Source organism: Petromyzon marinus, chromosome 9, assembly GCF_048934315.1.
Source record: "Petromyzon marinus isolate PM22_M1 ecotype Great Lakes invasive population chromosome 9, UKy_Petmar_22M1.pri1.0, whole genome shotgun sequence".
Classification (NCBI taxonomy): Eukaryota; Metazoa; Chordata; class Hyperoartia; order Petromyzontiformes; family Petromyzontidae; genus Petromyzon; species Petromyzon marinus.
Window position 1 is genome coordinate 4,270,674 of NC_133675.1, and position 14,032 is coordinate 4,284,705.

The 14,032-nt window shown below is 49.3% G+C and overlaps 1 protein-coding gene across 1 annotated transcript; it reads left to right on the forward strand.

Moving 5' to 3' along the window:
• The first annotated feature begins 6,326 nt into the window (after positions 1-6,326).
• On the forward strand, positions 6,327-13,712 carry LOC116940674 (uncharacterized). The gene is made up of 2 exons (XM_076065828.1): positions 6,327-7,488; positions 8,402-13,712. The coding sequence occupies exon 2, from the start codon at positions 9,437-9,439 to the stop codon at positions 10,544-10,546; it is 1,110 nt and encodes a 369-aa protein (XP_075921943.1). The 5' UTR covers positions 6,327-7,488; positions 8,402-9,436; the 3' UTR covers positions 10,547-13,712.
• The last annotated feature ends 320 nt before the right edge of the window (positions 13,713-14,032 follow it).

Consider the following 14,032-nt stretch of genomic DNA (forward strand, 5'->3'; position numbering starts at 1 on the left):
TGGACGTTTTGCGGACTCTGTGTGTCAATCTCGCGAAACGTCTTCTCACGCAGGTCTGGGTGGGGTAGTAGTGACAGGATGGGTCACAACGATTGTCCTTCCCCCGCACCTCCGATTAGCACGGTTGGCTGCGTACGGTGCAAATGAAATTCAACATACATGTATCCATAACAGGTGTTATAGGACTTCGGGGTTGGTGGTGGTGGTGGGGTCTACAGAGGACACTCTGCAAAACGTATTGTTGTACTGCACGTACAATCGTACATGCTCCCGCGTGTATCATGTACCTCTCCGTCGGACCTACGTGGTGAAGTATGGCGATATCTGAACTAGCCTTGGAGGCCTCCCTTCAACCTGCACTGACCAGCGTGGTGAAGTATGATCAAACAGGCCTTATAACCGACACGGCGTGGGTGGGAGGCCTTTCATCCAGCGGTGGACGGACACAAGAGCGAGGCACGCGTGCTCTGTTTGATGTGCGAGAGTGATCTTTGTATAAAAGCCTTGAGGAGCCCCCATTGAGTTCCGCGAGTCTCTCCCTACCAAACGGGAGTTCTGTGACGGCACAAAATGTCCCGGTGGCTGCTGCTGCTGCTTCTTCGTTGGCAGTGGTGCACAGGCACAGTTAATAATCAAATTCAACACAATCGTCAATAACGCTGCCTTCATAAGGCGACGGTTCAGGCAATGACCCTTCATACAAATGTTGCTTATAATACATGTGCTATTAAGAAGAGCCATTGCCAGAGGCGTCGCCTATTATATATTTATTTGAATGATAATAATTTTTGATTTAAAGCTTTCGTGACTGCAGGGATTCATATTCTTCTACGTGACTTTACCGAAAGAACCAAGAAAATGATTATAATTGTGTTATTTATAATTATTATTTTTATTTATCCACGAGCGCCACGCTGAGTCGTACGACTCTTTTTCAGCGAGATTCTTAATTGGGTTTTTTTCTTTTAAGATGTTTGCAGTCAATTAATTGTGAGTTGTGAACGCTCTCGGAAAAAAAAAACACCACGTGTGCGCGAGGGGGCAACACTCTATCCCCGTTCGTATATATGTAAACAGATGGCGATGAATTCAACGTCTGTTTAACACAGTCGTAGGACTTTCGCGACCAACATTATCCATAGTAATGGGTTGTTTTGGGTTAAATCGCGTAAATATAAACCCGCCACCACCCGATACGGACAAAAAGTAACAGGTTTGTCACGTAAACACAACGTGCCCATGAGTTGCTACTTCAGCACGTTGTGTGTTGGAGAGTAAACCCACACCATTCAGAATTCGATTACGAGGCAATGCAACTGTTGACGTGACGACCCCTTAATTAGTGGCTGTGTCGGGGTGGTGGCGGGTTTGACAACACATTTATTTTCGCGCGAAATAACCTCAACCCCCCCCACTCCCCGCACCCCATACAATGTCCTTCATTGTGAATTTAATCTCCGTCCCAAGGGCCCACACGAGGTGTTATTGAGGAACGCGTTGAGTTTGAAAAATAAGAACAGGTTTCGCCTATTCGCGTGTTGAGTTTGCGTTGAGTTTGTCGTTTGTTGTTGTTTTTGTTGTTGTTAATTTTCGACCGGTGCAGAACGGCACGGCGTACAACGCGAGACGCAGCACCACGGGTTGGGGGGGGGGCACAGAATTATTGAGGACGAAGAAAAGCTTCGTCACACTCACGGACTCAATTGGGTCGCGATTGAACGTGAAGACGCAGAGGAGAGCGAGACATTTGCTCAAACGCAAATGTCTCGATGCAGCAACAACAACAACAACAGCAACAACAACAGCAACAACAACAGCAACAACAACAACAACAGCAACAAGTGCTTTAGCACATTCCACAACCTGAGTTTTGGATTCCCCGGCTAACGTCAGTGGCGGAGCGATGCGTGCGTCTACACCGGTGCTGAGCCTCCGCGAGATCGACTCGGCCTCAATCCAGTCAGTGCCTGGCGCCGTGTGAAAACAACAGCTCTGAAGAAGGTATATTGTCTGAAACGTCAGACAATTTCTGTCAGAAAGCAGCGTTGGCGTTGTGACGCTTGTTGTATGATATGCGTGTGTATATATTGCCAATAGTGTGTCGTATTACACGTTTTCTTCGGCGATCAGCCTCAAGCTCATCCTGCCTATGGAGGTCGATAAAATACCTACCACTTTGTGGGATGTCAGCGGCGGTCGTGCTCTCGCCGTACTAGTCCTGCCATGGGAATGTGGAATTGTCACCAGGGAAGACCCTGTGTACTTGTGTACGCTTTCGCAACGCGTGCGTGTTGGTGCGTGTGTGTGTGTGTGTATGTCACGTAAGTCGAGTCGGCCTAAAGGGTTGAGCGCAGTACCGGCGGGGTGAGCCAACCTGGCGCCTTGTGGTGTGGGTGGCAATGAACGTCAGCGCTTGGGGCGGTGTTGGGAAGGGGACACAAAGACGTGGCCTCTAACCGCAACTACTTAACTACTTCCACTTCGCGTGAGTCGCGCCGAGCCGAAAATAGGTGCTCGCTAACATCATCTTTCCACCGGTCACAGCTTCTACGTAACGGGAGGAATATTTGTCAACAAGCAGCATCGGGCGTGTGACTTATAATAGAACACCTCGTGCGCCCGACAGGGAAGCTGCTGCTGCTGCTGTTGATGTTGCGTAAAATTCCGTTTGCAATCATTTTCCCTTCTCGTTTTTGCCGAGGAAGTTACGAACGAGCGACTGGACGCGCACACCAAACGCCCGAAATGGTTCAGTTCCACGAACAAAGCCCTAGCGGGGACTTCTGCTTTTCGTGACGTTGCGACACGAGGCAAAGACAAAGATCCCTCTTGTGTAGCCTTGGCATCATTTTGGGACAAGTGCTGTTAGCGAGTCGCAGCACCTATGAAGGCTGGCACAGTACGCGAGGGGGGCGGTGGCCAGCACCACGCCCGACCGCCTTTGTCTCCCCGGCGGCGATGATTTACACACCGCACCGGGTGCTCATTTGAGGCTCAGTCCTAGGGGGAGGCCCAGCACCGGCCTAAATAAATCGTCACTGGTGTTGGTGGCCGTGAGCGGGAATTGAAATGTAATCGCCGGATTTATAGCGCAACAACGCTAACCACTACACGACCGCTCCCCACATTGCGGCACAGACACACAGCAAGACACCAAAGGAGATTTCGCAAGCCTCCAACCAGACTAGAAAGTTCCCATGACCATCTAAAATATGTTGTTGTTGTTGTCATTGGTAACACGACGACCTCTGAACCAGTACTTGACTTCAGAAATAACAAGTCCGGAACGCTTTTAGGGAACTGATTATTTCATGCGACATCAACTCCCACCCTGTGTTGTCTTAAACCTGTACATCGGATTATAAGAATATATAGTCCAATGGTAGGTGATTATTTTGCGTCGGCGTACCTTGTACTGTAGTGGTAGTGCCTTACGCTGGTAGTCTCTTACTCGCAAGCTAGCCAGCCAGCCAGGAACGTTCCGGAAAATATCGAGTGAGACACGAAGCTCTGCTTCCATGACGTGTGGATCAGCAGTATTACCATGAAAGGAGAAAGTGGAAAAAACTGAAAGGGGTGTAAATAATGTAAGCAGGAACGCATCCTTGGAATGATCTCGGGAGACGCATGGAGGAACATGTGGATTAGAGGACACACGCAGGGTACAGGCACCGTTCTAACTGTTAGGAAACGCAAATGTGCTTTGGGGAGGGCGTTAGTGATGCCACCAGATGGGACGATGAGCGATGGTCGAGGATAATCTATCGATATTTATGATCTTTATGCGACCAGGTAAGGCCCACTCAGCTATAGAGATATTTTTCAGAAGCGACCTAGCTATCACAAATGATAGCTCAACGAAGTGGCTTATCACGTGGAAATGTATAGCAGACAAATACTCTAAACGCGTGTCGATTCTAAACGTGGAGCGAAAAACCGGAGCACCCAGAGAAAAATCCACGCGACCACGGGGAGAGATACATGCAAATTCCAAATATACAGATGTCAGGCTCTGGATCGAACCCCACGACCTCCTCCATACCAGGCGCGGTAGTTAACATCTCGCCACTGTGGCGTCCTAGATGGCACGACGAGCGATGGCCGAGGACAATGACGGAGCGGGAACCAGAGGGTGGAACGCGCTTGAGAGGATGTCTTCTAGCGACGAGCGGTGAACAAGTGAAGACAATCTCAATGTGTGTTATGCAGACAAATTGGCGATCCACTGCTGGATGAAGGCCTCCCTGTGGGGAGGCGTTGTCTGACCATGCATGTGGTGATCGGGTGTTGGTGAACAGCGGGTGGAAAATCCAAGCCCAGTTCAGGTGACTCAGTGAGGTTTGGGAGTTTCACAATATCACGACGTGATCCACCAAACCCACCGCTCCCAAAGCGCTAGGATCTGCCGCAGTCGTGCACGGCCAACGCATGAATCGCCCGGCCCCAGCACGCTACGGTGATGTGCAAAGATACCCTCGTTTAATTTTAGATTTGTAGTCGCGCGTAATTGTCAAACTCACAGCTGGAGCGATACCCTCTCTTGCTAACGATGATGACAGCGATGCGCTCCGTGAAATTCTTTGGAGATGAGGGTTGGCAATCACGTCGTGATTAACGATACTCTGAAAATCTCTCTGGGCTGCCGAGGTGGCACCAAGAGATGGTTTACCATATACCCATCAATGTGGGGCTTTCATTAAGCGTTACCTCTTTGTTTGTATGCATCGTGGGGGGGGGGGGGGGGGTTCCTCCGGGTACTCTAAGACTCCAGCTTTCACGCGAAGCCAGAGACTTGGCGAGATGTTAACTATCTCACCTGGTATACAAGAGGTCGTGGGTTCGATCCCGACCCTGACGCCTGCTGTATATTTGGAGTTGGCATGTTCTCCCCGTAGTCACGTGGATTTTTCTCTGGGTCCTCCGGTTTTTCCCTCCACATTAAGAAACATGCTTTTCGAGTATTGGGCTGCTATAAATGTCAACACGATAAGCCACTTCGCTGAGCTATCATTTGTGGCCAAGTCGCTTCTGAAAAAGAGCTACATAGCTCAGTGGGCCTTACATAGTAAAATAAAAAAATATATAGTTTAGTTTTGAGTTACAATGCTGAAGCTATTCACCGATACTAAATAACTACCAATGGTCACTGTTCATCAGCCACTTCAGGACTAATTCATCCACAAGTGAATGAAAAGTGCAGCCTGGAAGCGTATTATTAAGTAATACTTGTTACAATTACAACTCCTTATAAAGGAAACGCATACTAATTAACTGATTACTAATCTCCATATATATATAAAAGGCAAAGTTGTGTATATGTGTGTCTGTTCAAAACGTTTAGCGTACTTCCCGACATGCAACAAACTTTAAATTTACGACACATCATTCATACTTACGGGATTTAACCCAAAAACCTTTATTATTGATGAAAATACGATGTCTATCAGGGACCCGCGGTGAATCCCGGGTGACAGTGCAGCCTCACAACAACAACAACTATTATTCGTCTTCACTCGAGGCCCCCGTATTCCTCGTGGCATCGCTCAGTTGCGCACAAAGACGCGTGAGTCAGCGGCTCAGGCCATGGCTCGGCTCGAGATGCGCCTCGCGGGAGTCGCGAGCGTGGCTCGCACCGCGCTCAGAGCCGGCTCGCTTGACGCCAGTCCTAAGCCTGAGTCGAGCCCGTGATGAAGAGTACGGTGCTTCGATACCTCTCTATTTCTCTGCAATGAAGAAAGGAAATGTATCCGAAACGTCGCTTATTGGGAATATATATATAGGTTTGCCTTATCGGGTGTAGGGTTATTGACAGTTGAATATTGCTGCTTTTTTTTCTAAAGAGTTTGGCCGAACTACCGGATGTGAGCAGCACCATCGTGAATGAGCGCCCTTGGGACTCGGCGAGGCTCCGCTGGATGAGAAAGCGACAGCGGCAACGCCGCTGCTCGTGAACCCAGCCCCGGCACCGACAGCGCCGGGCAGCGGGCGCACCGCGCAGGGCATCGCTTCCAGCGACGAAGTGGTGATAGTGGTGGCGATGGTGGCGGTGATGGTGGTGGTGGTGGAGGTGGCGGTGGTGGTGGTGAAGGTGGTGGTGAAGGTGGTGATGGTGGTGGCGATGGTGGCGGCGATGGTGGTGGAGGTGGTGGAGGTGGCGGTGGTGGAGGTGGTGGTGGAGGTGGTGGAGGTGAAGGTGGTGATGGTGGTGGCCATCCTAATTGTGGTGGTGTACTTGGAAACCGTGAGCTCCCCCCCCACCCCCCACCCCCCCCCCCCCCCCCCCGCTTGCACACTATGCGGCCAATTGGGTTGGCGAATACCGACAATAATATAATCAATTAACCCGGTAAGTGACGAAAAAACCCCATCGCAACAGAAACCCTAATTATAAGCCATCAACAAAACTACGAAACGAAACTTTTTATTTCACCAGGTTAGGCCCATTGAGCTATATAGCTCTTTGTCAGTAATTTAATTTGGTGGTGGTTAACGATAATGACTATGATGGAGTTTAGTAGCTGATGAAATGACAACCCCGTGACCGGGTTCCACGGGAGTGAAGCAATCGTGTCACACTGGTGATGACCTATTTCCTTAAATGTCAAGCTCTTACCACTACTTCTGCGTGAAACTTCAGATTCAAATTCTTGTATGTTTACTTTGTCTCTGTGCTTTGTCATGATCATGACGATGGTGTATCGATTCAGACGACGTGAAAGCTGAGCGGGAGAATGGCCAAAAATATCGGACGGGCGAATAAACGGACGGATGAACGGACTGGCGGGCGGGCGGATGAATGAAAGGGCAGACAGATGGAATCGTTGGATTTTGAACGGATGGACAGTTCGCACGGAGAGACGAAGGACGGATGGTCAAGGCGCTTTGCCGTGTAACCCATAAGGAAGAGGAGAGGAATTCATCCAACAGTCCTGTGATGTTGCCGTCTGCAGCGGTGCACAGGCAAAATAACAAACGTTCGTCACATCCGTCAATAACGCTACCCTACGAGTAAACGCGCATAAATAGCGCGACGTTTCGTGCAATGGCCCGTCTTCATTGCTCCCCGCTAACTGCAGGCGACGTGTGTTGAGTTTGGGATAAGCCGTGGTCACTGTGACCGGCAGCAGCGGCCACTATCTCGCCACGTCCGACTTGAGTCACCTCCCCCCCTCCCCAACACCCACTCAGTCCTCGTGATATAAACCGAAGCGATAGTGACAACGCAGCGCTTCCCTTGCGCGACAGCTCGTCCGCTCACTGCCCAGTGGAACGCGCAAAAGCAGCAACCCGCACATTAATCATCGCAGGAAAACACCATCGCCCCGCGCAGAATCAATGAGTGTTAAATAATGTGAGCCGCGTGACGCCACGGCCTGGATGTGTCTCGCGACTCGTTCACTCGGTCGTTTCATTCATTCAGAGGTTGTTGTCTACAGCGGCTCCTGCCGCCGCCGCTGTTGACACCGGTGATGTGCATCTGATGTGAATGTAAGTTGTTGCTGCTGCTGGGGGTGGTGGTGGTAGTGAAGGAGGATTTGGTAATGGAGTTGGTAGTTGAGGATTAGGTGGTGTTTTTTTTGTCGTGGTGGTGTTAGAGTGCTAGTGGTGGTAGTGGTTGGTGTGCTTCTGATAATGATGATGGAGGGTTTTTTGTGTGGTGGCGTTGGTTTTTGGGGCTGGCGGAGGAGGTTGTGATGCGCAGGAGAAGAAGTAGGTAGTGGTGGTGTGGTAGTGGCCGTGGTGAAGGCAGCAACTGCTGATGGTAGCACAGATGTTGTTAGAGGTAGTTCTCGCGGTAGCTGTGGGTGTGGTTGTAGCGGTGCTACTCACAATGGCCAGGTGGGAAGGTGCTCGCTACCAGCGTCAATAGTGTCCATTAAAGGCGATTGGGAGATGTTTGTGTTGTGCTGCTGTGTTGCTGTTGCCCATGAACAAAACCGGGCCTTAAACACGGAAGAGATTCACGCTTTGACCGGGTCACGACACGAAAAGAGTCGACCACGGTGCTTGCGTAATAGTGGTGTGGGTGGTGGACCCTAGGTCGGCTCAGCCTCAAATGAGAACCTGGTGCAGTGTTTAAACATCGCCACTAGGAAGACAAAGGCAGTCGGGCGTGATGCTGGCCACCAACCCCCTCGTGTAGCGTACCGACCTTCGTAGATGCTCGCTAACAGCACTTGCTCCAAGGTCTGTTTCAGGCTGTACGGGTGATCTTTGTCTTTGGTGGCGGTTTGGTGGGTGGTGATGGTGTTGTGGGTGCAGAGAGAGAAAAAAAAACGGGGGTGGGGGGTAGTTGGAGGGGGTCAGTAGGGGGGGGGGGGTGTGATAGAAACATCTCAAAAGTGTGCGCGCCTTTCTGGAGGAAATTCACTCCCCGGGACAATCGTTCTCTCTCCCCCAGGGGCTCTCACTCGAGCACCGCGCTCCAAGCAAGGTTCATCCACCGCGCTCCGGTAAGGCGAGCCCCATCCGTAGTGGCCAAGGACGTGGCTGAGGGCGGTGGGGTGGGGGGTGGTCTCAAAACCCCGGAGTTATTTGACTTGTGGCACGCCGCTCAAGCAGATTTCTCAGAAGCTGCGCCAGGGTTTGATAATCTTAGTGACGCGGCGTGAGAATTGTGTTCTTCTGCGTTTGTTTGTTTTTTCTGTTTGTTTGAGAAATCGTCCTCGGAAGGCCAATTCCGGAGGGCAACTAAAAATTGAGTTTCGAAATCTGCGTTTTCAAGCGGTGACTTGAGATTGATGCCGCCGCTCGGTGCAGTTCTACTCATTTCTTAAGGCGGGATCATGCTGGATGATGGGATTATAATAATGATGATCATGACGATTTCACAGGAATGTTTTTCTTAAGGATTCAATGCATTTCTGAGATCTTTGTTGTCGGCGTGCAACGAACGTCAAGGGTGACATTCTGGACGCAACCCACAACGGGTGTTGTTTTTTTTCTCTGCCTATACAACAATAATAGTACTCGTCAATTCGCATTTACTATGAACAAATATATACGTACACGTGTCTTAATTGTTTTTTTTTATGTTACACATGCCGTAGGATATATCGCACGCGCGCGTGTGTGTGTACGATGGAAACACAAAGACAAAGCCATACCCCCGTGTACACAAAACTAGCGGTGAGCGCGCGTCGCCGCACTGATATCACACGCGGTATGATCTCGTCCTCGCGAGGATGTAAATGTACAACAGCTCGGCGCGGCGATTACTGGCGTGAGAGAAAACAAAAAAGCCACGACCCTTCGGCCGTGGCGCACACCGCGTGTTGTACACGGTGCTGGGCGTCGTAGGGAGTCCTTCAGTCGTAGGGGACACGAGGTGGAATCCATTAAACATGGACCCCAGCGCGGTTGGGGTGCAGCAGTGGGAATTTTTACTTTGCTAGACAATAGCCCCCCCCCCCGTCCTCGTCCTCCACTCGTCGCCATGTTCATAATCATGAGCAGCATCATCATCATCATGAGCAGCATTATCATCATCATGAGCATCATCATGAACATCATCATCATGAGCAGCATAATCATCATCATGAGCAGCATCATCATCATGAGCATCATCATGAGCCTCATCATCATCATCATGAGCATCATCATGAACATCATCATCATGAACCTCATCATCATCATGAGCAGCATCATCATCATCATGAGCAGCATTATCATCATCATGAGCATCATCATGAACATCATCATCATCATGAGCAGCATCATCATCATCATGAGCAGCATCATCATCATCATGAGCAGCATCATCATCATCATCATCATGAGCAGCAGCATCATCATCATCATGAGCAGCATCATCATCATGAGCAGCATCATCATCATGAGCAGCATTATCATCATCATGAGCATCATCATGAGCCTCATCATCATCATCATGAGCAGCATCATCATGAGCAGCATTATCATCATCATGAGCATCATCATGAACATCATCATCATCATGAGCATCATCATCATCATCATGAGCAGCATCATCATCATCATCATGGGCAGCATCATCATCATGAGCAGCAGCATCATCATGAGCAGGATCATCATCATCATGAGCAGCATCATCATCATGAGCAGCATCATCATCATCATGAGCAGCATCATCATCATCATGAGCAGCATCATCATGAGCAGCATCATCATCATCATGAGCAGCATCATCATCATCATGAGCAGCATCATCATCATCATGAGCAGCATCATCATCATGAGTAGCATCATCATCATCATCATGAGCAGCAGCATCATCATCATGAGCAGGATCATCATCATCATGAGCAGCATCATCATTATGAGCAGCATCATCATTATGAGCAGCATCATGCATCATCATCATCATGAGCAGCATCATCATCATGAGCAGCATCATCATCATCTGCACGACACGGTGCTAAAAATGCGTTCGTGCGGTGTTTTTTTGTGTGCGAGCGATCCGAGCGCAGTGTTTACAAGTTTTGAACGGCTCTTCATTAGCAGCAGCTTCGCTCCCATCCTACAATTGATTATATCCCAGGTGCCGCGTTCTATGTATGTGTATTGAACTTCTTTCGCACCGTACGTAGCCAATCGTGCTAATCGGAGGTGCGGGACGTATTATATCGTGTTATAGTATACGTGTGTGTGTACAAATTGGAATACTTGAAAATTGCGTGTGACAAAACGCTTTATATATATATTTCCCTGTTGGTGTTTGTCGATGGTGATTATTTGTAGGCGTTTATGAACGCGTACACAGACACGCAAACTGGTTTGGCTGGACTCGTAGCCAGCTGCTGCTGATGACGATGTTTAATTTATTTTGATTGTGCGAAGTCGTTTCTGCCCCTTGGCTCATGGCTCATTCACAATGAGCACGGCGGCTCACCGGGTTCGCGTCGCATAACAAGTTGAGCAGGAGGGGAGTTGTTGATTTAAAATATCAAAGGGCGGCAAAAGTAACAATAATTATAATCAGTAAATGCTGATGATTTTTTGTTTGTATTGTTGCCAGAGCAACAGTAAGAAACACGAACTGATTGTCAAATAAGCGATCAGATTGGAAGTTCGATGTTCGAAATCGCGAGTGATTAAACGGAGTCTTCACTGCATCGCATGGTGAAGTCTCTTGTCAATGCTACCGGGATATCCAAAGGGAGATTGAATAGATGTTTTTTTTAACGCTATACGGATATTGTTATTTGTATTCGCCGTACCCACAATGCAACATATGAGACCGTGCAAAACATTTGACCTGGTCTTTTATTTTTTTCTATATACATTTTGAACGGTACACATTTGTACAAGTGAAAGGTTAGAAGCAGCAATGTGGCTCGGGAAGAAATTGTTGGATCGTTGTGAATTACCTGCTATACGTATGTATGTATGTCGAACTTCTTCCCTACGTAGCCAACCGTGCTAATCGAAGGTGCGGGGGGGGGGGGCACTGACAACAAACGAAAACGCAAAAAGTAGCTCTGCCGGCGTTATGAATCAGCAACTGGGACAGTGACGAGGAGAGTTGTACAGAAGTCGGGAAAGAGTTCAACGAGGAAGCGTGGGGAAAGACCCGCCCGTTACAACGAGGAGCCGCGTGCATTCGAGATGCAGGTCAAATACGAAATGTGCGTACGTGTGTTGAAATTCTTTCGCACCGCACGTGTAGCGATCCGCGGTAATCGGAGCTTGCGGATGTTAACGTTGGGACAAAAGTAAAAATCGCGTTTTTTTTTTTGTCGGGAACACGTCGATAGATAGCGGCGGGGAATGGTCGCCGGCGGTCGAGACGAACAACGGAGTGATGGCCAAGCGAGGGAACGCGTCCCACGATGACTCGACCGAGAGGAGAGAAAGAGAGCGAGCGAGCGAGCGAGTGAGAGTCCATCGGCTCGCGTGTGCGGGAGAGAGGTAGAGGATTGCATCGCGTGACCGCGAGAGATGGCGACGACTCGGGGAGGCATTCATCCAGCAGTGGACGAGGGTGATGATGATGATGGTGACGATGATGACCGGCTCGATCGCTCCCCGTGATTATCGCGTCCCACTCACGAAGCGCAGCGCCCTCGCGTTCACGCAGTCGCCGCGTGAATCCGCGTTGTGTTGCAGTGCCCGTCGACTGCTGATAATAACAACAATTAGTACAACAACAACAACAAATAACAAAAACCTAAACAACAAAAACTAAAGATTACTGACATGTCCAACAACTCTGACGCGTGTGGAAGTGCGTTGACAGTCGTGCACAAATAATAATCATAATTTATGATACTAATAAATTACAACCGCATATCTTTCAGGAATTTGCCCGGTGACAAAACATTTTTTTTATATATATACAAAATATATAATTTACAACAAGCGTGTGTTTTCTTTTTTCTTAAAACACGAAATCTATACACGCTCTATATGATACAAGGACAAAGATCCCCCGTATAGCCTTCACAGACTGTTGGGGCAAGTGTTGTTAGCGAGCACGTGTGAAGGCCGACGCGGCACACGAGGGGGGTGAGTGGCCAGCAACACCCGCAGCCGTCTTTGTCTCCCGAGTGGCGATGTTTCCACACCACACAATTTACTCATTTGAGGCTGAGTCGACCTAGGAGAGGCCCAGAATCGGATCGGATATTCTTTACCGATGTTGGTCGTGGACAGGAATCGAAAATTCGCAGCACGGCCCGCTAACCACCACACTCACACTCTCCACGTGAGTGTGAGTGTGTGTATATATTTATACACAAAGACAAATATCCCCCCGCATAGCCTTAACAGACTGTTGGGCCAAGTGCTGATAGCGAGCGGCACCAATGAAGGCCGGCACTGTGGCACACGAGAGGGAGTGGGGTTTGTCAGTGCCACGCTCGGCCGCTTTCGTCTCCCTGAGCACTGACTCACACACTCACACGCGAGTGTGTGAACCAATCCCGGGTGGCAGCGGGGCGGTTAGCGCGACGCGTTCCGCTACGAATCCGGCGGCCCCAGTTCGATTCCTGATCACGGCCAACACCCAGTGACGATTTTCTCAACCGGTCATGGGCTTCCCCTAGGTTGACTCGGCCTCTTAATGAGTAACCTGGTGCGGTGTGTAGTAAACATCGCCACTGGGGATACAAAGGCGGCCGGGCGTGGTGCTGGCCACCCACCTCCTCGTGTGCCGTGCCGGCCTTCATACGCGCTCGCTAACAGCACTTGCTCCAACAGTCTGTAGGCTATACGGGGGATATATGTCTTTGGTTGTCTTTGTGTTCTCATCACGTTACTGATATTGGGGCCGCAGGCTGGCTGGTGGCTGTCAACGTCCCGCAACAAAGTAACCACCCCGCGTGGTGAATGGGACGCGCCTCCTCCGTGCTTTCAACACGGTGTGCGTGTTGGCACTGCGTTGCCAGAGGAGCACAAATAGGAATGAATACTGTAATAATACATTGCGACGGCATACGGATCAGAAAAATGGACGGTGAACAAAACTAAAATTTAGGGGGCTAAAAAGTTCCGAAGGAACTCAGAGGAGATGTTGACTACCTCGCCTGTTCTGCAGGAGGTCGTGGGTTCGGTCCCGACCCTGACGCCTGCTGCTGTATATTTGGAGTTTGCGGTGCCTCTCTCCCCGTGGTCGCGTGGTTTTTGCTCTGGGTCCTCCGGTTTCTCCCTCCATATTTAGAATCAACATCACGCGTTTAGAGTATTTGTCTGCTATACATTTCCACGTGATAAGCCACTTCGTTGAGCTGTATTTTGTGGCCTGGTCGCTTCTGAAAAAGAGCTGTATAGCTCAGTGGTGACTTACCTGGTAAAATATAATTTAACAAAAATAGTTGAGCTTTAGAGGTAATGTTCCTGCTTAGATTTACACCGACACATGGATTAGAGAACTCGACATCAGCAGGACCTTTGGCTAGATACGACCCCTATTATTATTATACTGTAGTACTGTGTCATTTAATGTTTACTTTTAGGGCAGTAAGTGTTATTGACGGACCTGTTTAGTCTCTGTCTATATTAACATTATTCATGTGTACTTAGCTGAAGGAGCAATTCAATGCTTGCCAAATCT